At 43.9% G+C, this 26,937-nt stretch overlaps 1 protein-coding gene across 2 annotated transcripts in view; it reads left to right on the top strand.

The window, feature by feature from the left end:
- The first annotated feature begins 548 nt into the window (after nt 1-548).
- Acp3 (acid phosphatase 3) overlaps nt 549-26,937 on the top strand; it is a 50,709-nt gene continuing 24,320 nt past the window's right edge. For both annotated transcript variants that reach the window (XM_021172578.3, XM_021172579.3), the window contains exons 1-7: nt 549-739; nt 11,160-11,255; nt 14,336-14,422; nt 14,861-15,013; nt 18,936-19,034; nt 22,782-22,874; nt 24,756-24,888. In XM_021172578.3, coding sequence (XP_021028237.1) covers nt 623-739; nt 11,160-11,255; nt 14,336-14,422; nt 14,861-15,013; nt 18,936-19,034; nt 22,782-22,874; nt 24,756-24,888 — 778 coding nt within the window. In that variant the 5' untranslated portion in view covers nt 549-622. The remainder of the gene's footprint in view (nt 740-11,159; nt 11,256-14,335; nt 14,423-14,860; nt 15,014-18,935; nt 19,035-22,781; nt 22,875-24,755; nt 24,889-26,937) is intronic.

The raw sequence follows: 26,937 nt of genomic DNA, 5'->3' as shown, positions 1-26,937 counted from the left end.
TGAGCTTTTTGTGATTGCTTGTGTGTATTCTTTCTACAGGGCCTCCAAACCCAGCTTTGCTTTGCTGCAAATGATCCCAGATGCCTTCAGGCACGAAGAGAAATCTTCTGTGTATCCTTGACCTCACTCTCCTGCCACTTTAAAACACCTTTATTGGCTCCATGAGAGTTTAAGACCAGACACCGCGTTTGGCAGGAGAACGAGCTTCCTCCTGTCGGTACATGCCCACTACTGAGGCTTCCTCACACACTGAGCTGAATCCTAAACCTTCCAGAGGCAGGGAGAATTTCTTCCCAAAGGCTATGCATCACCATCACCACGGCTATGGAAAAGATAAAGATGTGCCCCGAAAGCAAAAGAGAAGGCTGGGCAGGAGCCCCAGGACTTGAGTTACGCCTGCTCTGGCTCCTAATTGAAGTGGAGGAGGCTGCTCTGAAGAAACTCACAGATGACCTGGCATTATTTGCATGCTAAGCCCTGCCCCACCCTCCTTGCAATCCTAATAGGGAAGCATGTGGCTCCGCCTTCCTGTCAATCTCTTGATTAAATAGGCACTTCCCTCCCGAAGGCTTCTGAAGTGCAGCACCTCCTAAGGCTGCCCCAAGCAGCTCTCTCCCCGACCATGCGCGCTGTTCCTCTGCCCCTGAGCCCGACAGCAAGCCTCAGCCTTGGCTTCTGGCTCCTGCTTTCTCTCTGCCTGGCCCCAGGCCAAGCCAAGGAGTTGAAGTTTGTGACATTGGTAAGTACACCTTTTCTCATTGTTTTTCCTGTTCCGAGAAACCAAGTGTTGCCTTTCATGTTTCCTCTCTGCTGTCTGCCTGAGGGCAGGCACTGTTCAGTCTCAGAAAGCAAAGCGAGGAATCACACGAGTTTGTTTAAAGGACAACAGCCTCACATGCTGTCGATGGTACCGTTCCTTTACAGCTGCCCTTAGGTCCGATGCCTTCGGACTGACAGGTTACTTCAGGAGAACAGGCAGTGGTAGAGCACAGTTCAGATGTTCAAGAGCTAGCCTGGCCTCTTTCCATTCAGTGATCATTAGTTCCCAAACCAAAGACCAGTCAGTTTCAGCAGTCAAGGCTCTCGTGTTTACCATGACTCTGGAACATATGTCTGTAGTTACATGTTTGATAGCACAAAAGACAAACTGAACACAGAGTTTCAGAGTGACTATCAGATAAAAGATTTAGTTGATCATTAAAACCATGATTTTCCATGCATATGGTAACTGAGACAGGCCATGAAAAGAAGAAGAGATCTGTGTCTTGCCTGTTGTCAAGGAAAAAATTATATACAGTCGGGTGTTAAAGAAAAACATATGGGAAAGGGCTGGAGAGATGGCTCTGTGGTTAAGAGCACTGACTGCTCTTCCAGAGGTCCTGAGTTCAAATCCCAGCAACCACATGGTAGCTCACAACCATCTGTAATGAGATCTGATGCCCTCTTCTAGTGTATCTGAAGACAGGTACCGTGTACTTATATACATAAAATCAATAAATCTTTTTTAAAAATATGGGAAGTGCATTTTCAAAGTCAGGAGGATTCCCCTCCTCTTCCTCTCTGCAAGAGAACTCCGAGAAACGATTTTCATGACTTAGAGAAGGATGCCTCTTAGTTCTTAGTTCGCACTTAGACATGATGTTCCTTTCCTGCCAAGATGAGGTACTCAGGAGAGTCTTTTCTTTCTACAGAAAAAAATCTTTAATTTTACATAAATTATGATTCTTAGTACAGTAGATCTTTACCAGTGAGTCAGGAACCACATCAAAGAAAGACAAAGACCCATCAAGCCACTTGCCAGCTGTGTGGCTTTTGTGTCGATAAAGCAACATGACACCCCGTACCTTCTGCAGGAACACCCATGCGAGTTATTCTTTCCCTTCCACACATGGCATCCTTGCCAACAAGCTCCTTAGAAGAGGACAGGGACTGTGGCATTGTGGCTGTGTTCTGTTGGTCCTGCCATACTGGGCTCGGAAACAGCTGGCTTCAAGGCAACCTTCTTTGAGGCACTAGAGTGGCCCTCTGAGTCCCAGCCATAGCCCAGGTAACTTGCCTTGGCTGCCAAAGGTTGTGGGTCTTCTTTCCCTCCTGTCTGCCTCTCCGGTCTCCGTTAAAATATGGTCAGTGACCAGCTGGTAAATTCTTCCTTAAAGAGGAACCAAGCTACGATGGTAGCTGTCTTACAACTCAGAAGTTAATCAACACTGTATAAAGCAAACGTTATGTTTTCTACCGTGCCTTCTAGGAATGTTAAACAATGGGCAATTTAATACATCTTCCTTGGCCTTAACAAAACAACTTCTCTCTGATGATATCAGCCAGAAGGTCTCGTTTTCTTCTTTTGATTGATTGTAGAGACTATTGTATATAAATAGTTACCTTGAACATTCAGAGAAATCCTCAGAAGATTTCTCTGAATTAGAAGACTTTTTGTTTGTTTGTTTGTTTGCTTGCTTGCTTGCTTGCTTGTTTTTTTCAAGACAGGGTTTCTCTATGTAGCCCTGGCTGTCCTGGAACTCACTCTGTAGACCAGGCTGGCCTCAAACTCAGAAATCTGCCTGTCTCTGCCTCCCAAGTGCTGGGATTAAAGGCATGTGCCACCACTGCCCAGCTTCCTCAGAAGATTAATAAAAGAACAAATTTTAAAATGTCTAGTCTGGGGCCAGGTGTGGTGGCACACCCCTTTAATCCCAGCACTCGGGAGGCAGAGGCAGGTGGATTTCTGAGTTTGAGGCCAGCCTAGTCTACAGAGTGAGTTCCAGGACAGCCAGGACTACACAGAGGAACCCTGTCTCAAAAAAACAAAAAACAAAAATGTCTAGTCTGGCATGGTGATGCATGCCTTTAATCCCAGGCCAGCCTGGTCTACATAGTGAGTTCTAGGTAATACATACCCAAAAATCTAGTGACCCCCATTACTCAGGAGGTGGAGGCAGCGGGATCAGAATTTCTTCATAGCTAGTGCCAGACCAGTCAGCCTGGTCTACATGAGATGCTGTCTCAAAAAAAAAAAAAAAAAGAAACAAAAACAAAAACAAACAAATAAACAACCCCACCAAACTTGATCCTACTTTCAAGATGGAGGCATAAGTAAAAGTAGCTAGGCAATTTAATGATGTTCACACAGGTAGAAAAACAGTCTTGAACCCACACTGCCCTGACCAGGTTTTTGTTGAGTGCGTATACCCTAGAACCTGGAGCTAGTCTGAGATAACTACACGGTTTGTAGCACTACCTTGACTCAGACACTATAAATCATTTCCTTGTTTTCCTCCATAATCCAAGAAAAATAAATCTCTTAATTCTGAAAGGCTGTTTTTGGCAGAAAGGAAGGAAGGCTGCCCCTGGTTCTTGGTCTTGCCTGTGAACAGTCAGTCACCCATGATTATCTTAACGGTTATTTTATTTTGGTTGGTTGGTTGTTTTCTATAGTGCTGGGGGGCTGAACCCAAGGTCTCATGCATGAATCCAAAGCCTTGTACTTGCCAGGGAAGCAGCCAAAAAACAAACACCCTCAGCCCAGCACTACATCAGACACACACATACCACAGAGCATGTGGAGAAGTCAGAGGCCAACTCCTGGGAGTTGCTCTCTCCTCCCAACACTGAGTTCCAGGGACTGAAGTCAAGAAATCAGATTTGCACAGTTTACCTATTGAGCCATTTATCATTCAAAGACCCTACATGATCTTTTGTGGGTTGTTTTGATTGATTGATCAATTGGTTGGTTGGTTGGTTGATTTTTGGTTTTGTTTGTTTATTTGTTGGGGGTTTTTTTGAGATAGGGTTTCTCTGTGTAGCCTTGGCTGTCCTGGAACTCACTCTGTAGACCAGGATGGCTTGGAACACAGAAATCCACCTGCCTCTACCTCCCAAGTGCTGGGATTTAAGGCATGAGCCACCACCACCCTACTTTGCCACATGATCTTACAAAAATTAGACCTTCCCCCCCCCAAAGTATTTCCCATGAAATTGCGTTTTGACCTCTTATTAATAGTTGTATGGGGGAAAATGAGCTCTATTATAGGTTTAAAAAGGGTCTCCTTTCAGTGTTTAATGAAGTGCATCCTGAACAAAGACTATAGATTCCAAGGGAGGAATCCACCTGTAAACTGCTTCCTGGGATGACAAAGGCATCCACCTCCCCAAACTGTCTGTAGAATTGGTATTTGTAACCTTGTAGAGAGAAGATAATAAGGCTGTGAGTCTCCGTGTATGCATCAGCCAGCTTTGGTAATTATCACTCTAGGTCAGTCTTCCTCCCCCTCCCCAGCCTACCCTGTCCCACCCCCTCCCTGGATACCTACTCACTTCCTGCACATGTTCACTTGCCTTACTTTTTACAAGGATGTCGTGTGTCTTATTTCCCTATCAGAAAGGGAGAATGCTGTTGTAAAGCCTCCTTCCCTTCAACAAGAGAAAAACAAATCGGGTGATCTCAGACAGACAAAAATTCTGTGTTGTTCCTCTGGGCCTTTATAAAGAAAGGAATAATGACTCTCAATACAGAGCTTCCTTTTATTCTTCATGGATGGCCTTATTTCTGCAGGGTTTTACCTGAGTCGTAGTATATTTTTGGCTCAAAGAGCCTCCAGGACTGTGTAGCCTCCCAATCAAGGTTGGACCTGGGCGTGAGGCTAGCCATCGCATATCTCCAGGACCAACCCATCTTCTTTACTCAGTCTTCTCAAGGGTTAGCAACCAACCCCATAGTTAGTTTTCTAATGAATAGACGTCAAAAGTGATACCTAGAAAAGCACAGAATTTTTATTAACTCAGTTCCATTCTTGTTGACCAGATCTGGGAGCAGATCCAGGCCACTTAAGGAAAACAACTGAGTTTCAAGTTCCCCGAACTTAAAGTTGGGGATCACAACCAGAATGGGAAAGCAGCGGTAATGTTTTAACTCAAACAGAATCCAGTGGGTTGGCTGTGAAAATTTCAGGAAGTAGTGAATAGCTAGTGACCCTCGTGATTTCTAATTTGGGCCACTGGAGAGATGAGGATGCCACAGAGGTAGCATGTATAGAGAGCGTCAGAAAGTAGTAATTGATATGGTTCTGGGCAGCATCCTACTTATCACCGTAGCAAGTAGTGCAGACCCAAGAATCAGACCATTGGTTGAGCAATGGCAGCTGAACCAGGGGCTAGCCGTGCGGCTCTACTGAGCCACTTAACCAGTCTGTGATTCATCACTGAAAATGGGGCCAATAACGCCTCGTGGAGTTGTCATGCTGCTCAAGGACATGCATGGAAGGCCCTTAAGTCCCTCTGCTGAGGGTACAGATCGTTGTGACAAGCACCAATCTCCACACTCTAATCATTCACGGGACCAGTCCACTGCAGTGCCAGGCTTCGTTTTATTTGTTCTAGTTGCTCATTTTATTCTCAAAAAGGCCAAGTAACTATCGTCATATCTTTTAAGCTCCATCGTTGGCCCAATATAAGCCAGAGAAGCATGCGATTCAGACTCACAAAACCTATTTTACTCAGTAGACGGACCCGTTCGGCTCCTTCCTGGCTTCCAGTTGGAAGACACCTTTGACTGGCCTTCATCTCCAGTGTTCGTGTTGAGGTTATGCCTTTGGCCACAGGCATGGACTTTCCAAGACTTGTTCCCCTTTTTTTTTTCTTTTTAACTTCAATTGAAGTAGAATGTCAAGTGTAAGTAACAGGTTGTAGGCATCTGCCAGGTGACAGGCACTCTTTCTACACCGAATTTTCCCAATCACCCAAAGGCATATATATATAATATGATTTCAGTGTCACAGGAGAATCAAGAGTTTTTGTTGTTGATTCTTCGTACTGTTTTATTTCTTTAAGACTTAGACCTTGTCTTTCACAGCCTAGGATCCAATAAATCCTATTCTTGAAAATCATCTAGAACTAATGGCTTGGCTTAGGAAGAGAGCCACTACATAAAATGCCCCACTGGAAAAGAAAAAGCAGGTTCCTTTGCTCACCACCTTTTTTTCTTTCTCCCTCGTGTGTGACTCCCTAGTCATGAGCGTACAGGAGCAGCAGGTGTCTCTGGCGACCAACAGGTTCCGCAGAGATATCTGCTAGAAGTTGGTGGTCCTGAGAGCTGCTATTGGCCAGGCAGGAGGTCATCCATCTAAGCTTGTGAGCTCAGGAAATTGTCTCTACCTGTTTGTCCACACACTTTGAGAATTTCCAGGGCACTGAACTCATTAGAGAGACTGTATTTGGCTCAAAACATTTTAGGTTGCCTTTCCAGACATGTCAAGATTGCAAAGTGGCTTGAATGCAGAGGCAAAAGCATGATGGCTCTTAGTTAAATGGAAGACAGGGGAGATGATTATATATTAATAGAGATGTTTCTTGAAAGAGAAGGCTGTTTTCCAAAGCTCAATAGGTAATGCCCTGGATGCTGCAAACTACTTTCAGCAAGAAAGGAAACATATGGGACAGTTATTGTGTGACTACATGAGTAACGTAATAATACATTCTGATGGCTGGATGTATCTTGTGTGCTCAGTTCTCACACACACTACATGTGTAATTCTTATGTTGCTCTAGCCTGCTAGAAAATGATTTTGTGGTTAGCTGGAAAGAGAAATTGAGACATACTGACCTTGGAGTTTAGTTGTTTTCTCAGTGTCACTTGGGCAGTGGTTGGCAAAGCTGATGTTTGAAACTTGCCTTGGGTAAACAAAATGAGTATCAGACATTGCTGTTTACAGCTTGCACGCGATGTAGCACACAGTTTACACCACTTCCCTTTCCTGCTGCCTTCTTGTTCTTCCTGGGCCCTGGACAAAGAGCTTGCTAGGCCTCTTACGTGGTCCTCATGGCCAGTGCAGGATGTAACTGGATACTGACTCTTTTCACTGCCCCTCTTTCCTCTCACAACATGTCTATGGGGATCACTGTTTCCACTCAAACTACCTTCCATTCCAATTATCTGCTAATGCATTTATTTCTTAGTTATTTAAAAGAAGAAAATGGGACTAGGGAGGTGGCTCAGTATTAAAATGCTTGTTTATGAGTGTGAGCAACTGGAGTTTGGATCCAAGGCCATCCCAAAGTTTTCCTCTTGTCTTGAGTTCTAAACCTGACAGGGCAACGTGGTGGTTGGTTAGACTCCAGCATATTCCAAACGAAAACTCACTATTCTGAAATCAAAGGCAGAAATTGGGCTGAAAGAAGGGAGAGTTGAGGGCAGGGGAAGAAGGAAGAAAGCAGGATTGTGCGGCATTGCTTGTCAATACATGACGATCAAAAGCTCTCGTGAAACCGGAGGGCTGGAGGTGTTATCACCAGCCTAGAGGATGGGGACCCAGCCCAGGGTCCATTGCTCATCCAGACCAGGCTTCTGTATGTTGTTGTAATGTAGACAGTGGCCATTTCCATAGGGATTCTACATCCAAGGACTTCCTACAAAGAGGCAGTGTTAATCCGGGCTCACCTAGGGACACCCTGGAAATGTTCCAGAGTGTTTCCTGAGAGACTTAACTGAGGAGAGAAGACACCCTCTGAATACCAGCAGGCCCATCCTACGGCCCACTGCCCCAGACTGGATAAAACGAAGAGTTTTAAAGGAAAAAGAAAAAAGAAAAATCTGACCGAGTGCTAGCATTCCTCCACCCCACCTTTACTTCTTGACCACGTATGCAACGTGACCTTCTGCTTGTACTTCCTACTTCCACGCTCCCACTGCGATAGATTGAAATCAAACCAAGAACTGAAGTTAAACCTCCCTTCTTTCCTCAAGTGTTCCTGCCAAGGATTTTGTCACAGCAAGGAGAAACTAGTATAGAAGAAGAGACGTGTCATTTTTTTTTTTAAAGTTCTAATGAATACAAGCAGAAAATACTAGAGATGGAAACAAAACAGTAAGAGAAAGTAGGGACTGTGTAGGGGTTGCTTAGTATGAAAGGGCCCTTGCGTTTCCCTGGACAAGCCTGGATGCAGAGAAAGGGAGTGGGTGTCAGGAGAAGCAGGCGCTGGGCATTCAAAGCACTGGGACTGGGAGGGCTCCCATGGCTAAGCACATTTAGCAAGAATGTGGGCTGAGGACATTGGGGTGAAAGAAAGACCTGGTCAGGTAAGGTTTGTGGCGGGGAAGAGCAGTGAAACATGATATAATTCCTAAGAGTGAAGTTGTAAGTTAAGCCCTGACTATATACAGACTGACTGTTGGAGCTGGCAGGGCCCGCAGGGACTCTTTATAAAAAAATCTCAAGAAGAGCATTAACAATCCTGGGAGAGGAACAAGAGGAAGTGATAGAGAGTGTGGCTACAATATACTCTACACACACACACACACACACACACACACATACACACACACACACGACTGTCAAAACTCTTAAAATCCTTTAAAAAGTTAGACAGGATGGGGATTGAGTATTCTCTAATCCCAGCACAAGTGAGGTTAGGGCAGGAGGACAAGAATTCAAGGCCACTAGGCAACATGGGAAATAGAATGAGACCCTAACTAAAAGAAAGTTCTTGTAATTGAATAGGGGGGGTGGCGCAGGGGCCCAGCAGTAATAGAGGACCAACCATCCTAGGAATCAGTAGATCTGAACAGCTCATCAAATGTCTCTGAGCCTGTTTGCTGACTTGGTCTACGCAGAAATAATGCCAAGCTTCACGTCAGGGAGTTGTAAGAATTACAAGAGATAATAGGAAATCCAGAAATGGTCTCTCGTACCTGCAGTCCCAGTGTTTGGGAAGGCTGAAGCAGGAGGATCACTGCAAGTTCAAACCAGCCTGGGTTACCTAGTTAGATCCGGGTATAGAGAGGAAGACTCTATCAAAAACAAACTTTCAAACATGGTGGGGTGTGTATTTGAGGGGTTCTCATGGTCTCAGCGCTCTTCCTGTTCCTGTCTTCACTAGTTCTGTGGAAATTTTTGACTTCTAATAACACGTTTTTTTGGTTTTCTAAAGGTTTTGATAAGTAGAATTACTTGCCTGGGGTCAGAAGCAACAATGTAGTGGAGTTGAGAGACTGCCCCCTCTGTAGACTCTAGAATGCCTAGACATAGTCCAAGTGAATTGAGAAGCTCTGAGCTCAAAGAATGCCATCTGCACACACAGGCATGGGCACATGGATCCAAGGGACAGGACATCCAAACGCATGCCTGTAGACACACACACACACACCAAGAAAGATACTGTTGTGAAAGACACATGGCCAATGCCTGGTTAGTTGTACTGCTTGCAGGCTTGGACTCATGGCTTATTAAAATAAGCTGGGAAGTATATATAACAAGAACTGTGGCTAAGTTGCAGAACTGGTTGAGGGGATGAAACATGAGAAGCACTTAGCAGCTTCTCAAGCCAAAGCAAGTGTGGAAGACGTGGAGGAAGGATTGTTGTTATTGGACGCAGTAAGAAGGGCTGTGCCCTGGCAGGCAGGGCTGTTCATTGTTTTGGTGGAATACCCATTATCAGACTTCTCTTTGGCTAGCTCAGTGGTGAGATGTTTGGCCTTTCCAATTGCCGTACAAGGAAGTACTATGGGCAGCAAGAGGCCAGTGCTCTCGGCAGCTCCCTACCTGGAGAATTATCTACCCCTGAAAATGTCCAGTGCTGAGATTGAAAAACAAAGGTGAGGCTACAAATCTTCGAACCCCATGTCACCATTTCAGTTCTTCGGACCTAAGAAGGTTCATCGAACACTGAGTGGAGTCCCAACAGTTCTAAGATGGGCCTGGTTGTAGACACAGAGTCAACACTGGCTAACCTTGGTGGTTCTTGCTCATGACCAAGTCACTCCTACAGACTGGCACCAGCAGCTGTTCTTCCTGCCAGAAAGGGGACCTTTCAAGCTGTATTTCCCTACCTGCCCCAAGGGCTTCTTAGCACCCTGTGCCCTGTTCCCCTCTATGTTCTGTAGGCTGTCATGTGAGCTTTTAATGTCCCACTGGTTTGGAGTAGAAAAGACTCACTTTACTGAGAAACCAGAGATATAGCATAGGATTCAGAAACCTGCCCTGCTATCCTGGAATTCCTTCATAGAGGTAATAAAGTTTGAGGTTGTTCCTTCCTTGAGTCTCCTGAACTGTTCTGAAACACAGCCCCCATGCTTGTGTACAAGGGTCTCCCAGTAGGTAATCCAAGTGACAGGCAAAGGTGACCTCAGATCAGACAAAGGGTTAGGAGAACATCCTCTGTGTTATTAAATATTTTCTGCATGTCAGACTTCATCTTTTCCTTCTTGGGAGCTTTTCTTGCCTTGTGTTTTGACTATAAAATTGCATGGAGTTTGTCCTGGCACGCTGCTCTAAAGGTGTTTTAGAATAGAAGTACCAAGGTTTCCGAAGTTCAAGGATAACAAAGTGAAGAATAACAAAGTGTCTATGCAGATCTAAAATCATATTGTTAAAGTGGTGAGACCTGTATTTCCTAATCTCCCTAATCTGTAATTCATCTGCCCCAAACCTCCGAAGCCTAATCTCTGAGCCAAAGTGTCCACAATCCAGTGGGTCACTTCAAAACTATTATACATAAAATTTAAAGAGCATTGTTGCTATTGCCATAATTAAGAGAAAATACTGATTTTTTTAAAATCCTTTTTCTTTATTTTATGTATGTGAGTACACTGTCACTCTCTTCAGACACACCAGAAGAGGGCATTGGATCCCATTACAGATGGTTGTGAGCCACCATGTGGTTGCTGGGAATTGAACTCAGGACCTCCTGAAGAGCAGTCAGTGCTCTTAACCACTGAGCCATCTCTCCAGCCACAGAGAAAAATATTTCTATTCAGTCTGTCTGCACCAAGTGATCTTGTATGCTCATGGGCCAGTCTATTGTCTTAGATACATGACTCCAAATATATATGTGTACGTACACATATATGTATATATGTATATTTGCTTCCCAGTGGTCAGTTAGCTTGATGCCATAGTTTTATTATCTCAAGCTCAATGTTATTAGTTCTTCACTTGAGTTTTATTTGAACAGAATTTTAGAAGACTGGTACCCTTGGTCATAAACCCAACTAACAAAACCAAGATCACTGGAGAGGAAGCACTTTATCATTAGAAATTTTCTAAAGCTTCCCAGATGATTCCAGTGGACAGACAAGGTGGTGGCCGTGGTTTAAGAAACTCTGTTATGACGAGTAGAAACAAAACACACGAGTGACATTTGTAATGTTGCTGCACATCTTTTCTTAGGTGTTTCGGCATGGAGATCGAGGTCCCATCGAGACCTTTCCTACCGACCCCATTACGGAATCCTCGTGGCCACAAGGATTTGGCCAACTCACACAGGTTAGTTTGATCTATCTTGTTGTTACTTTGCATTTTTTGAAGTCGGGTTCATATTGCACAAGCTGACCTTGAACTCCCTATGTAACCAAAAGTGACCTTGAAACCCCCTCATCCTCCTTCCTCCACCTCCCAAGAACAAGAATTTCAGGTGTGAACCAAAGCTCTGCTTAAATTTTTGAGTGAAGGGAAAATAAGTACAGGATTTTTCACTTTGATGTATTTATCCTGCTGACTATATTTTCAGTGTGAGGGGTTTCCATGGAGATTGTCTAGAGATGTGTCTAAAACATCGACAATATTTTATTTAATTGGCATAGGTCGTGGTCTGGACATTAGGATGTTTGGAACATTGGAACATCTTTACCTGATTGTCTCCTTTTACTGCTCAGCCAAAGCCAAGAGTCATGGCCCTAGCCATGGTTTTGTAGAGATTAAAACTCAGAGGAGCCAAGGAAAGCCAGTATCTACCAGAGCCCTCCCCACCATAGCCTATCCATCTTTCTCTCTAATGAGAGAACATCATGAAGATCCACATAGTATTTTCCTAGTACAAGGCTCCTGTTTCCTTGCTATGCTTTTCCAGTGAGACCAAAAGATTTTTTGAGGATCAAGAGGTTTGGATTCAACCCTAGAAATCTCTTAAGTAGCAATCAGATTTCAAAAGTGGGTTGTAAGTTAGAAAATAGTTGGACCCAAATGCCACAGACCCTCTGGGTCTCTATGTCTGCGTGGAACGGGTCTCTAGCCGCAGGTGGGCAAAGCGTCGGATGAGATGACAGACAGATGCACACAGTAGAGGTTGTGTAGAATCTGAATGTATTTGTCAGGTCGCGCATCGAACTTTTTATAGTACAGAGAATACAAGGGTTTGGGAGTCACAGCAGGCAAGGTACATTGAAGTTACCAGGTACAAAACAAAGGAATGGGGGCTGGCGAGATGGCTCAGTGGGTAAGAGCACCCGACTGCTCTTCTGAAGGTCCAGAGTTCAAATCCCAGCAACCACATGGTGGCTCACAACCATCCGTAATGAGATCTGACGCCCTCTTCTGGTGCGTCTGAAGACAGCTACAGTGTACTTACATATTATAATAAATGGATAAATCTTTAAAAAAAAAAAAAAAACAAAGGAATGACTTTAAAAGGATTTACAGTAACCAGGTAAATGTTTACAGTAAAGATAAAGCAGTCCTGCCTAGGATCAGTTTAGTGACAGGCAAGGATTTTATACTCTAGTGTTATACCTTTGAACCTTGTGAAGGCTAGCACCAGGGGGTTCTGCTCTTGGCAGGCCTCAAGAATAATGCAATATCACAACCCCCCTAATTTTCTAGGCCTTGCTAAATTCTTATATGAGTGTAACTTTTAAGTATATGGAGAATCTCCATTTGTCATGAGGATATACCAACTTGCTTTTAATATGCAATGTAGCCTGTACTGAAGATTTCTATCTCAGTGAGATTCCCTGGCTCTTTCTGCAGACCAGTTGAGCCACTGGCTCTGTCTATTGTAATGCTTAATTAGTTACTGAATAGGTTAACTTCCTTACTGCCTTCTCATGGGATTCTAAGCTCTTGGCGGCTTCTGGGATCTTGGAACACTGGGGAGACTAACTATAGCAGAATTTAACCTTAAAAAGCATTTATAATAAAATATTAAAAGAGAGCTCGTAGATCCATACACCAGACTAACTCGGGAATAGAGTATGAGTATAAGAACGCAAAAACTCCAGGAGGGGAGCGTCCTTGAAGCTCTCTGCTTCGTGAGTGGCCTTTAGGCTTCACAGCCTGTCAAGCTGACTCAACTGGAGTGTATGACACCCAAAGCTGCTCCTTCTACAGTTACTCGGGTCATGGTATATTGTTCCTGCCCAACAGTTATCCTTATCTTTGATGAGAGGTGATGGGAGAGATGCTTCGAAGAGATGAGCAAATGAGCAAGTCTGTCAAGCAATAGCTTTGGGGTAACCACAACCTTGTGACTCTCTGGTGAGGCCCTGGATGAACGACGAACCTAAATGCAGTGCTTCTCAAAGCATGGCACGTTGTTCCCTGAGCCTGAATCATTTGGGGTCCCTGTTAAAAGCTGGTTCCAGGCCACATCCAAGATACAGGGAGCTAGAATCTTAGGGGGAGGTTTGAAGGAATCGAAGTTCAAACAGTGCTTTGGGTACTTTTCTTGTATGCCAGTGCTCAAGAACCACTGAGCTAAGACTGATCTCCGTGATCCACCAAACTCTCTGAGAGAGGTGGTTAAAGACAGATTCCTGGGGCTGGAGGGTTTGTTCAGTGGTTAGACCACTTGCTGTTCTGGGAGACGATTCAGGTCTAATAAGTGACACCCACATGATGGCTCACAACCAGCTTTAACTCCAGGGGATGTGATCTCATGATCTCTGTGGGTACCAGGTACACGTGTGCTGCATGGATACACGTGCAGGCAAAGCACTCTTGCACATCAAATTATAAAAATAATTTTTTTAAAAAGATTTCTGAGCCCCACTCCCAAAGTGTCTAGCTCAATACATCAAGAGTAGAACCCAAGAATTTGATTCTAACATGCTCCCAAGTGATACCAGTCCTGCAGATCCAGAAACCACACCCTGAGTAACAAGCTTTAATTTCTTTTTTATGAGCCAGCAATAGACAGTGATTGTAATAAATCAGTCCATTTGCTAATAAGGTTGAGAGGGACCTTAAGATTCAGCCAGTTCAATTTCAACAGATGGCTGGATTTCATTCACAAAAATCCCTACAAAATGGTCATCCAGTCACTTTGAATGTTCTACCTTCATGGTTCCCTCTATCACACCTGAGATGAAGGCTTTACCTAGATAAATCACCAACTATCAACTGATGCGTGCTATACACAAGCCTCTACGTTGTGTGCTAACAAAGATGAAGGAGTATTCTCAGGGAGTCCTGACTACAGCAACTGTTCTCTCTTGCCTTAGTTTAAATAGGTGGTTTTGCTGTGAAACTGTGGTGCACACCATGATCATGTTGTATATAACAAGAAGAGACACATTTCTATGATAATGGATACTTTTCCTAACCTTCCTTTTTATTTTCTTTCCCCATAGTGGGGCATGGAACAGCACTACGAACTTGGAAGTTATATAAGGAAAAGATACGGAAGATTCTTGAACGACACCTATAAGCATGATCAGGTAAGTTGGGGAACCGGAACATTGAACCTTGACTCCTGAACAAAATTAAAATAATTCCTCATGCATATGACGAATTTACACCTTTGCCTATTTTCTAGAGAATTTATACAAGTTGGAGGTCTTGTTTATAATTGTACTTCTTTTTGTGGGACTATTTTCCCTAAAAATTGGTGAATCTTAGTTCAAGTTTTTATGGGTACCTGTGTAAATACTTTGTCTTAGTGTCACGGGTCAACAGTTGGACTACAGATTGCCTCATCTCATTGTATTTTCCTAGGACTATCCCTCTCGTGACAGATAGGATGGTGATGGTCCCACAGTGCTTGCTGATAGCTTATGCCCCTTTCCAGCTCTTTCCCTGACACCCTGTCAACCCCACGGAAAGAAAACCTCGAGTTTTCTCTAATTTTCCATCTGCGTTGAATTCTCCCACTCTAGATTTATATCCGGAGCACAGATGTCGACAGGACTTTGATGAGTGCTATGACAAACCTTGCAGCCCTGTTTCCTCCAGAGGGGATCAGCATCTGGAATCCTAGACTGCTCTGGCAGCCCATCCCAGTGCACACCGTGTCTCTCTCTGAGGATCGGGTCAGTATCCTGGGTGATCCAGGAGGAGACAATCAGGCTACTGGGGACTTACAGATGAAGCAGCCTGGATACATAGGACAAAAAAGGGCCCAGACAAGCAAGGCTAGGAGCTGAGTTTTTCCTTGGGTTTATTTTGCTTTATTGCCATTCCAACTTTTGGTAATTTCCCTCTCTCTGTCTACACACACACACACACACACACACACACACACACACACACCAGTGTTCTGCCTTCAATCCTTAAGATTTTAGAGCCCAACATAGGTTTCCTATCTCCCCCAAATACCCAAAGATCTCCCTGTCCATCAAACACTCCTCTCTTGTGAGAGTTTTACATTCTGGAGCAAAAGAAATACTCAGAAAGGTTAAAAACAAAACAAAATAAAACAAAAATGTTGTCTAGTAGCCATTGCTAGTTAACAAGGATCAATCGTGGGCCTCTCCCATTCCGAAGCATCATCTTCCTGTGAAACTGTCGCTCTCAGGCTTAGCAGCCTCCAGGAACCACCTTGAGAGTTTTCGGAATGTCCAATGACAGGGACATTCCTCACAAGTCAGTGTCTGAGGGTGGGGGTCCTTACATCAGTATCTTTTAAAATTCTTTTATTATATGTTTATGAGTGTTTCACCTCATGTGTATACACCATGGCTGTGACTGGTACCCTTGGGAGTTGGATCTCCTGGAATTGGAATTTGAGGTGGTTGTGAACTACCATGTGGATGCTGGGTATAGAACCTTGGTCCTGTAGAAGAGCAACAAGTTCTCTTTTCTGCTGAGCCATCTCCTCAGGCCCAACATCCATGTTTTTAAAATCTCCTTAAATAATTTTATGGGCAGCCAAGTTTGAGATATAGCATCCTGTGCCAAGTTGCTTAAAAGGAACTATTTGAGAGAAACTCAACTTTACTCATACGGGGTGAGGTGTGACCAAGAAATCTAACCTTTTCAAAGAAACTGGTATTTAGAAAAAAAAATAGATAAATAAATCTAACCTTCCATTGTAAGGTATAAGAATGTAATACAGATTAACCAGTTTGGAACAAAGAGCCACTCCTTAATTATAGACTTAACCATTGCATGTTTTTATAACTGAGCAGTGTAGACTGGATAACTTATCTAAATACAGAGGTTCATTCAGGTCACACTTTTGAAGACTTGAGGTTCAAAGCATGAGACCAACATCTGCTCAGAATCAGGCGAAGGCCTCTTGCTGGGTTGTGACCTGGCCGAGGATGTCAGATGCTGCGGCAGAGCAAGTATAGCCAAGAACATTTGCTTCTATAATAAATCCCCTCCTACCCATAAAGATCCATGAATCCATCCCCGAGGGCAGAGCTCTTGTGACCCAGTCACTTCTCACAGTTCAGCCTCTCAGCATAGCCTCACAGAAGACCAAGCTTCCAACTCATGACTTCAATAGAAAACATCCAAGTAGCAATGGCATCTCAGACTCTGTTTATTAGCATTGACCGGAACCTTTCCCAGGAACTTCCGGGACATACTAGTCTCCTCTGCCATCTATACTCCTAGAGATTTGACTTAATGGCTATATGAGTTCTACGATTGCTTTGTAGAATTTTTCAAAATGCTTTGTGTAGAAGCAGTGCCTCCCCTGTAAACCCTACTCAAAGTTAATGGTACTAGTACCATTTTCCTAATAATTCAGGGAAAAAAAACAGAATAATGTATTTATATCCATATCTTCACAGAACCAGCAGGGGAGCATCATATTACCAGTGGTCTAAAAATGTTGTCAACAACAACAAGAACAAAATTGTTGTGAACAATACTTACCAAAAAAAAAATCATGTTTACCACAGGCTTTTCTATAGAAATAATGCCTGGAATGCAGTATCAAACCAATGCAAAGCAAAGGAGCTAGTCAGCTTGTAATCCAGACAGCTGGTAATCAAATTACACAATAAAGATGCTGGGGCTATTGGAAGGTGAGAAAAGAAACAGAGAGCGAGGGAGATGGAGAGGAAAACAGAAAATAAAATATCTATCCACAGGTTATGGCTTCTTTTTCATTAAGGGAAGCCAGGTTCTCTGATCAATGAAAAAAATTAACATAATTGATAAAAAAAAGACTAGGCTATTCTCCCGGCTGTGCTGAACGACGCATATCCGATCAAGCTCCGTGCCTAGATCAGTCTGATGAAAGAAACTCAGCATGTATCAAGCACGTGACACACTACAGGATGGTGGGTGATGATTTCAACACCAGCTGCACATACTGAAGGAGTTCCAAGAAGGGCCACAGGGCAGGGATTCAGGTCCTCACAGAAGGTGAGACTGACTAGATCTCAGAGGTAGGAGACGACGTGACAGCGTGTATTTCTCAGAGCTGCCTGGGTGTGATGTGTGGTATATTGAGCCACTGTCCCAACAATGCTTAGAAGGAAAAGATGTGGGCGCCCTGGAGGCTAATTGTTGATGTCATTCAGGGATGACGAAGCGAATGTCTGAGATTCCATGGTCGTAAAAAGGAAGGAAACAAAAATAAAACCAGGTGGCAGGCAGAGTCAGAGAGGACAGACCGGACGCAACTTAAAAGCTTTCTGAGCATCGACTAACACAACAGCATCCTAGTTCTGGTTGTAGACACTGCAGCGAAGAGTGTGACAAAGGGGAGTGTAGTTCACTTGAGATTACTATCTTATTGGAAATAGACAATAAAGAAGAACAGCAATAAAGTGCTTTCAGGTTGTGATAAGTCCCTTGGAAGAAGGAAATAAGTTACTGTAGTGGCTGAGACTGGATAGCTTGGAAGCATGAGGTGGACCAGAAGGACAGGACAGTGTGAGAAGATAGGCTGTGGGGAAGCAGGGTAGAGAACTAGCTGTCCTTCACCAGTCACCTCACAAGGACCCTTAGAAGCCATGGCAAGTTTGGATCTGACTGCAGGTAAAATGAAAGTCTGTGGTAGTTAAGACCCACCCAAATGATTTGGTCTTTGGGACTCCTTTAAAGAGGAGTGTGGCTTCTGTTGGGGACAAGGGACTGAGAAGTCAGTGGGATGGACCGAAGTTGACCAGACAGGAAGCATGCATGGACAGTGACTAAAACACAGAGCCTGAGTCCAGACTGGGGGTGGACAATGGAGATGACAGAAGGGTCTGTTTTAGATCTAGTTTGGAAGTAGACCGATTCTCCTGACCGCCTACAAAAGCAGGTTTATAAACTTGATCTCAGGCAGAAATAGAGAGACTGGCAAAAGGAAATGATTGAAGATGAGGCTGACCCTCTACACACTGAGTTTCAGAACTTCAGGGATTGAAGAGCAGGCGGCCTTGGGATGGCACTCCTCATGAAGGGCTATAGAAACAGAGTGGGTGAACCTTAGAGCCACGAAACAAACTCATGACTCACAGTTGGAGCTCAGAGCGATTGTGAAACGTACACCAATGTTATGACGATCATTTTGCCCTCCTAATAGATTTCTTAATTATATCTCCCACACATCTAACACACACTCTTATTTTGGCAGCGCAGACTGCCTAGAACGAAATCGATGAGCAGTTGATTCCTTTAAGATTCTATCCCAAGCCTCTAATTTATTTTTGCCTCACTTCCGGGGAAGAGAGGGCACGCACAGATGGGCACTTAGCGCAAGATAACAGTCATCCACACGGAAAATGAACCCCTGTGGATATTTACCAGCAACAAGTTCATGAAAGGAAAATAAATAAATCAGTTTCGGCATCAGGGTACACGCCCTATTGCCTGGGGACCTGGAGACCATTTGCCTTGTTGTGTCTGATTTTGGAACCTCTGTTCAAAGGACACATGGATCTTTTAAGGTTGCTTTAGACCTAATGAGGCTTAAAGGGTTGGCACCGAGTCTCTGCGGGCTCTTGCTTGAATAATCAAGGGCTTACATTTTGTTTTGCTCTGTTTTGTTTTTTCTTTTGTCCGCAGTTGCTGTACCTGCCTTTCAGAGACTGCCCTCGTTTTGAAGAACTCAAGAGTGAGACTTTAAAATCTGAGGAATTCTTGAAGAGGCTTCATCCATATAAAGTTAGTGCCCTCTAGCATGTTCTGGGGTGTGACCTGGGTCTTTTTCCCTGTGTGGCGGTCACCAGCCAGCACAGAGGCCAGGCCGGTCCCTCCCAGGCTTCGCCCATGTCCTGGACAGGTGCCTGGTGCATGAGAATGAATGCTTGTTCTGAGGAGGCTGAGGGACCGAAGCCCTCATCTTCCTAAGCCTGAGTATATTCTTCCCTTTTGGGAAGGACTCCCTTTTCAGGATAACACATAAGGTAGGCATAATAATTTGGATTAAAAAAAAAAAAGTAACCATTTGAGTCAGTTACACATCTCTACGGTCCAAGAATTAGAAAACATCAAAAGCACAGTAGAATATGGTGGTCTCTCAATGACCTCAAGCAGGTCACGAGTGACATTGTTTTCTGTGGGGTCTTCCAGTTCTCCCGTGCACAGGAAAGTGATGATGATCATCATCATTGCTTAATAAAATGTTTTATATTTGTAGGAAAAGTATTTCCTCAGGCTTTGGCAAATGTGCAGTATCTTTTTTTATTGGGGGGGGGGTGTTAAGACAGGATTTCTCTGTGTAGCCCTGGCTGTCCTGGAACTCACTCTGTAGACCAGGCTGGCCTCGAACTCAGAAATCTGCCTGCCTCTGCCTCCCAAGTGCTGAGATTAAAGACGTGCGCCACCACCGCCCGGCTTTTTTTTTTGTTTTTGTTTTTTTGGTTAAAAAATGTGCAGTATCTTAATTTACTGATTTACCGTAACGCATTTTTATTTCTTTCCTGGAAGTGTGGCTCACTTGTGATCAATTACCTTTACAAACACTATGTGGTTCGCCATTCTCTGCTAACCCACTCATCTTTTCTCACCAATCTGAGCTCCCATATATGAAAATCTCCTCGTGGATGGAGGCCGTTTCAAGAACTTAAATTCTATTTCTTGTTCTGATTATTTATTAGACCATGGTTTATTGGAACTTAGTGAGCTGTCTGAGTATCTAAAGTCAACTGTCACCCCTCCCTTACTGGTTTGTTTGCTTGTTTTTTTGTTTTTTGTTTTTGTTTTTACCTTTTTTGAAACAAGATTTTTCTATATAGCATGACTGCCTTGAAATTCATACATAGACCAGGCTGGCCTCAGACTCCCCAGATCTGCTGCCTCTGCCTCCCAAGTGCTATGATTAGAGGCCTGCACCTCCACACCCAGCTCCTCTCTGTTCTGAATTTTCTTTACATTGTACTTTTAGCTTCTTTTTAAACTGTAGAATCAGCCAGTATACTATAACAGGTATACTACAATCGTGTATACTACAATAGCATATACTACAATCACATATGCCACTATAGCATATACTACAATCACATATACGACAGGGAAAAGGGAAGCCAAGGGATGCTAGGAGAAATATGGGCTGTGAAAGGGAGATTTATTCTTCTCTGAATATTCATGTTCCCCTAGTTTCAAATATATTAAACTCTTTGGTGGCTTTATAGAGATAATATTAAATTTATGCTAAATTAGGGAGGATCTATAACCATTAGATGTGGAACTTTTTCTAAAAAAAATAATGGTATCTTTGTACTTGTCTTAAAGATCATTTTAGGCTCTTGCCGTGTATTTTTGCATAATTTTAAATGTTTTAAACATATTTTAAAAGACTTTTTAGTTTTATGTGTATGATTGCTTTGCCTACGCATATGAGTGTGTACCACGTGCAAGCCTGCCGCCTGCAGAGGTCAGAGAGGCCTCCGTTCCCTCGGAACTGGAGTCCCTGAGGATGTTAAACCATCAGGTGAATGCTGGGAACTGACCATGGATCCTTTGCCAAAGCAACACGTTTATCGCTAAGCCATCTCTCCAGCCAGTCTTTCTACACTGGGTCTATCTGTTCCAGTTTACAATATCTGTAAATAGCAGTGATTTATCTCCAGTTTTCCAGTATCTGCCTCTCTGGTTGCTTCTCTTGCCTGCTTGTTATGACCAGTAGCTACAGCACAATGTTACACAACACTGTTGTAGTCAGCTTCATTTGTCATATTCTTAATTTATACATTGTCTACCGTTAAGTGCACTAACTTTTGAGTCAAGATATAGTAGTTCTTTCTTTGTTATTAAGCTGACGATGTATCCAGTCCCTCGGCATGGTGGTAACACATCTATAATCTCAGCTTGTAGGAGGCAGAGGCAGGAAGAAAATCGTATGTTTCAGGCTAGCCTGGACTACACAGAGAATTCTAGGCAAGCCAGGGTAAACATAACAACCCTGTCTCAAAACTAAAACTAGGGCTGGAGAGATGGCTCAGCGCTTAAGAGCACTGACTGTTCTTCCAGAGGTCCTGAGTTCAAATCCCAGCAACCACATAGTGGCTCACAGTCATCTGTAATGAGATCTGATGCCCTCTTCTGGAGTGTCTGAAGACAGCTACAGTGTACTTACATATAATAAATAAATCTTAAAAAAAAAAAAACTAAAACTAAACTAAATTTATCTATCTTCTCTGATGTCGTGAGTGCTTTAACCAATTAATTTCTTAACCTTATGATAGATGTTTCAATGTAATCGTCTCCCCCTTTAGATCAATGACTTTATTAACTGTACTCTGAGATTTATTAGAATTGAACATTTCTCTTTACATTTCTCAAATCAAGCCTTTTCCTTTTGTGTGAAATTGTAGTATTTGCTAATGTTTTTTGCTCTGTGTTGGTATTTACAAGTGATGCTGAACCCATTTTAATTTCTGAGCACTCTCCGTTAGCATTGGTATCAGGACTAACACATAAACACTTGGAAAGTTTTTCCTCTCTTTTTAATGGTCCCGAGCAGTTAAACTAGCATTAGAATAAGTTGCCCTTGAAGAGCTTGACAGAGTTCCTCTAAGAAATCATGCACTCTGGAGTTTTGTGCTTTAGCCAGAAAGGATAGGAACCATCTTTCGTATCTAGGTAGGGGTAGGTGTGTGTACACATGCAGGTGTGTGTGTGCGTGTGTGTGTGTGTGTGTGTGTGTGTGTGTGTGTGTGTGTGTGTTCTTCTATGCCTGTGTGTATGTGCATGCTGCATCAGTGTGTGTGTTCTTCTATGCCATCTGTGTACACTTATATAGAGAGCCCAGAGTCATATTCAACTTCGAGTCTTCAAGACCACCCACTTTGTTTATTTGAGACAGGGTCTCTCACTGGGAACTAGGGCTTACCCTTTGCCTGGAATGGCTGGTTAGAAGTCCCCAGGAACCCTCAGTCTCCACCTCCTCGATGCCGTGTTACAAGCTCATGCCACCAAGTGTGGCTTTTCACATTAAGTTCTAGAAACCAAGCTATCTTCCCAGCCTCAGCAATGGGATGTTTTTTTAACAATTATTTTTGTTTATTTGATGAAGTCTGTTGAGGTTAACATTGAAAAGAGATAGTCTCTTGGAAATTTATCCTTTAAACTGTTTTCCAAAAGACTTCCTAGAAATGGCTGCCAAGCTCACAGGCCAACATGAGTCACGTGGTGACAATGTAGACCCTTCTAGTGAGGGAAATGCTTGCACTCCATCCAGAGCTCAGTTCTGTAACCAGAGACTTCGGTGCTTTGCCCATCCTTTCTCTTCTCCCTTCGGGATACTCCTTTGCATGTGTGATACTTCACCCAGGCAGAGTGCTCCTGTCAGCCGCTAGCGCAAACCAGGAACACGTGGCCATAACCCAGCCTGTACCTGCCACTTTAAGGCACTATAAGGAGTAAGCTCAGGTCAGATTCCTTAGCCGCAATTATCTGGTTGTGTTGCAGAGCTTCCTGGACACCTTGTCGTCGCTGTCGGGATTCGACGACAAGGATCTTTTCGGAATCTGGAGTAAGGTTTATGACCCTTTATACTGCGAGGTAAGAGAACTTATCAAAGATTCATTTGCAATCTGGTTTTATGATTTGATACATATCCCGAATCTGGTAAACTCATTTCCCTCTTTCTAAAAAAAAAAAAAAAAAAAAATGTGCTGCTTAGATGGCCTTTGGTATTGCTGGCCTTTGGTATTGCAGCGTGGCTCAGGATTTCCGTATATAAACTTGAGAATCTGCACTTCTCTTCTCCCATTACTTATGCGTTTGCCCTTTAGAAAACGGCAAACAAATGTGCTTTTCTTCAAAACATTTCTAGTCATTTACTTCGCAGTCACACTGGAATGCCAGGTTCCTGTTGTTGGATTTAATGGTGGGGGCGGGGGGAGCAATATTGTGATGTTGCTTTATTTATATATATGGGGGAGGAAATTTGCCAGCTTTCTGGATATTAAAACAATTCAGACAACCGTAAGCCAGGCTGCCCGACGTGGCCTTCCAAGGAAAGAACTCCCTGTGTGGTGCAACTGAAATCATCTTCCTAGATGGATAATAGAGCACTAGATAGTCCGCATGCGATGCTTTTCATTCACCGGGCTCCACCTTCTGGTCAAACGGAGTAACTTTTATTCCTGTATCTTGGAGCAAAGTTCTGACCACTGCATACCTCATGCCCACTTTTGACATGGAGGTCACCATGAGTATGCAGGGCAGGAGCTCCCCTCCTACATCCGTCTTGATGAGAGATGACACAGTTTACCCATCTCTGTGGAAGTCAGGTGACCCAGCCATGCATTCTCCCATCCTTTCTCTTTATCATCAGCATTTTTTAAGGCTCCTCATTTTGTCCTGATGGCTGCTGCTTCCTCTCCTCCTTCTCCCTCCTTCTCCTCTCCCTCTTCCTCTTCCTCCTTCTTCTCCTCTTCCTCCTCCTCCTTCTTCTCCTCTTCTTCCTCCTCTTCCTCCTCCTCCTCTTCCCCCTCCTCCTCCTCTTCCTCTTCCTCCTCCTCTTCTCCTTCCCCTTTACTATAGTTTTCTATTTGTTCATTTGCTTGTCCTGGAGATTAAGGCCAAGGCAGGGCCATGCTTCCTGCAAGCCTTACTGCTGAGCCACACCCCAGCAACTTCATATGGTTTGACCTGAGTTATTCTGTGATGAGCCCATGTTACCTGGGGTCATTGTCACATTCCCTGCATCTTCCTTCTGCATCTCTTTACTTCACTCTGCTCTTCTCATAACCTCTTCTCTTCCTTGTTCTCCCCCCTCTCTTTCTCTTCTTCTTTCTCTTCCTCTTCTTCCTCCTTCCCATTCTCCAACTTTTGAAAGCAAAGGAACTCTAACAATGCTTCCTAATAGGTAATAAACATCTGCACAAGGTCTGTATCTTTGTTGCTTGCAGATCCATCATACAATTAGCAAACATTTACTAGTAAATGTTCACTGTGCATGGGGTACGGATGCTCCCCCAGCCAGCGAACTAGAAGCTTGTATTATACTTGTGAAAATTCCAGAAACAGGTAGACTTCTAAAACTGGCCTCTTAAGAAAGTCCTTCTGATTTTCAGGCTACAGCATCTGACCCTCTATGCTTTTTTTGCCTTTATCTTAGAGACAGACCACAGAGGAATGTAGCTTACTGCCTTTCTCCCTCTGACTCACGCTTAGCCAGCTTTCTTATGCGACCCAAGACCACCACCAGGGTGGCGTTGCCCACAGTGGGCTGGCCCCTCTCACATCAATTCCCAATTAAGAAAATGCATCATAGACCTACCTAAGGCCAATCCAATCTGAAGGGGGCAATTCCTGGGTTGAGGCTGCCAGGCCTGCTTGCCCTACTTGTAGGGTGAAGTGGGGAATGGAACTCAACAAAGGAGGTCATAACTCACAACTGTGTGCACACATTTTCCTCTGTTCCCTTTTCTGCAGAGTGTTCACAATTTCACCTTGCCCTCCTGGGCCACCGAGGACGCCATGATTAAGTTGAAAGAGTTATCAGAATTATCTCTGCTGTCACTTTATGGAATTCACAAGCAGAAAGAGAAATCTCGACTCCAAGGGGGTGAGTATTTTTTGTCAAACAAAAAGAGAATGTTGGGTTTGGGGTTGGACAGTCTGGGTCTGAGTTCTAGTCTGGTCACCCACCCAGCGATTGGTTTTACACAGATCACTTTATTATCCTCTTGCAGATATGCTAAGAACAGTATGCAGGAGACACTGACTACTAAAGCGAATGTATGTTTAAGAGACTTAGCCCAAACAGCGCCCGGTGCCTAACACACTGTCCTCCAACACTGTGCTGGCACTGCCCACTCTGGTGGAATGTTTACTTCTGGAAATGAAAGTTTTGGGCTAAAGACAAAATGGTCTTTTCCATCTCTTCCAGAGAAAATAATTAAGGACTTATGTCTGGGTTCCAGGAGAGTGGATTGTGTCTGGTAGCTGACAGGGTGAAGCACAAGTGTGACATTTGGCAAAAGCTGGATATGTTTCGCAAACAGTAGACAAGTTTAAATGATGTCGTCCGCTGGCCTTGAAAGACATCGCGACATTGATCAGTGATCCCACTTCATGGCTGTAGTCTTTGACACCTTCCCATCATGAAGGCAAAGCCAGTAAAGAGGGTGCTGGGCCCTTAAAAGCAGGATAGGGAAGTAGAAGAAAGAAGCCAGGATGGATGGATACGGGGGCCTGCAAGGATGTTGATGTAAACAGGCCAAGACAGGAATGAGGGAGAGTCCGCTTCAGAAAGGTCCTTCTCTGAGATGTCTGCTCTTGGATTATAAAGGCTGGCACTCATGTGAACACACCTGACCTGTTTTCTGGTCAGCCCTTGATTAGCTAGAAAACTTATTTCCTGCATGGGATTTCTGTTGTTGTTGTTGTTGTTGTTGTTGTTGTTTTGAGATAGGATCTCACTGTGCTCTGGATAGCATTTAAGTCTCTACATAGACCAGGCTGATCATGAACTCACAGAGATCTGCCTGCCTCTGCCTCCCAAGTGCTGGGATTAGAGACATGTACCACCATGTCCAGCTTCCTGCATGGTGTTTTACAATACATCCTCTTAGCCTGTTATTACAATCCCGTTAGGTACGTGTGTGTGTGTGTGTGTGTGTGTGTGTGTGTGTGTGTGTGTGTGAGAGAGAGAGAGAGAGACAGAGAGACAGAGAGAGACAGAGAGAGACAGAGAGAGACAGAGAGAGACAGAGAGACAGAGAGACAGAGACAGAGAGAGGCAGGAGGGAGGGAGAGTTGTCAACTGCGTGGTGATTGAATGATAAAGCAGCTGGGCACAGGCCTACGTAGAAAGCCTTGAGGACACAGCAATACAGAACACCTGGGGTGGGGGGTGATCAGTGTCATCTCACATTTGCTGAAACTTTTGTTTTATATTTTGTTTTGTGGATGACAGTATTCAGTAAGATGCACCCATACATACCTCCTGTCTTAGTTAGGGGTTTTTGCTGTGAACAGACACCATGACCAAGGCAACTCTTATAAGAACAACATTTAATTGGGGCTGGCTTACAGGTTCAGAGGTTCAGTCCATTATCATCAAAGCAGGAACATGGCAGCATCCAGGCAGGCATGATGCAGGCAGAGCTGAGAGTTCTACATCTTCATCTGAAGGCTGCTAGCCCAATACTGACAGCTAAGGTGAGGGTATTAAAGCCCACACCGACCTACTCCAACAAGGTCACACTTCCAAACAGTGCCACTCCGTAGGTCAAGCATATACAAACCATCACACCTCCCAAACCCAAGTACCCAAGTGTAGTTCAGGAACATTTGTCTATTCTTGCCATAGACTAGGGACTGGCAAATAACTGCCTGCGAGCTGAATTCAGCCCTGAGCCTGATTTTGTAAATAAGTTCCCACTACATTGTATTTATCCAGCTTTAGTGAAGGCTGTCTACACTAGGCCATCTACACTACTGCTCTCTCCCTGTGTTTGCCCCACTGCTCATTCCTGGTGCTCTCATCTTCTACTCCTACTTGGCAAGATCTGGCTTTCCGTTCCAGGATTGTTTCAGAGCTTTGTATGGTTTTAGCCCCTCGATAAGTGCCATGAATCCACTCCGACAGTTGTGCTGTTAGCCTCTCCCC

The sequence above is a fragment of the Mus caroli genome, unplaced genomic scaffold (genome assembly GCF_978045245.1).
Source record: "Mus caroli unplaced genomic scaffold, Mus_caroli_1 scaffold_11, whole genome shotgun sequence".
NCBI lineage: Eukaryota > Metazoa > Chordata > Mammalia > Rodentia > Muridae > Mus > Mus caroli.
Note: the sequence above shows the minus strand (reverse complement) of the source record. Positions and strands in the feature narration are given on the sequence as shown.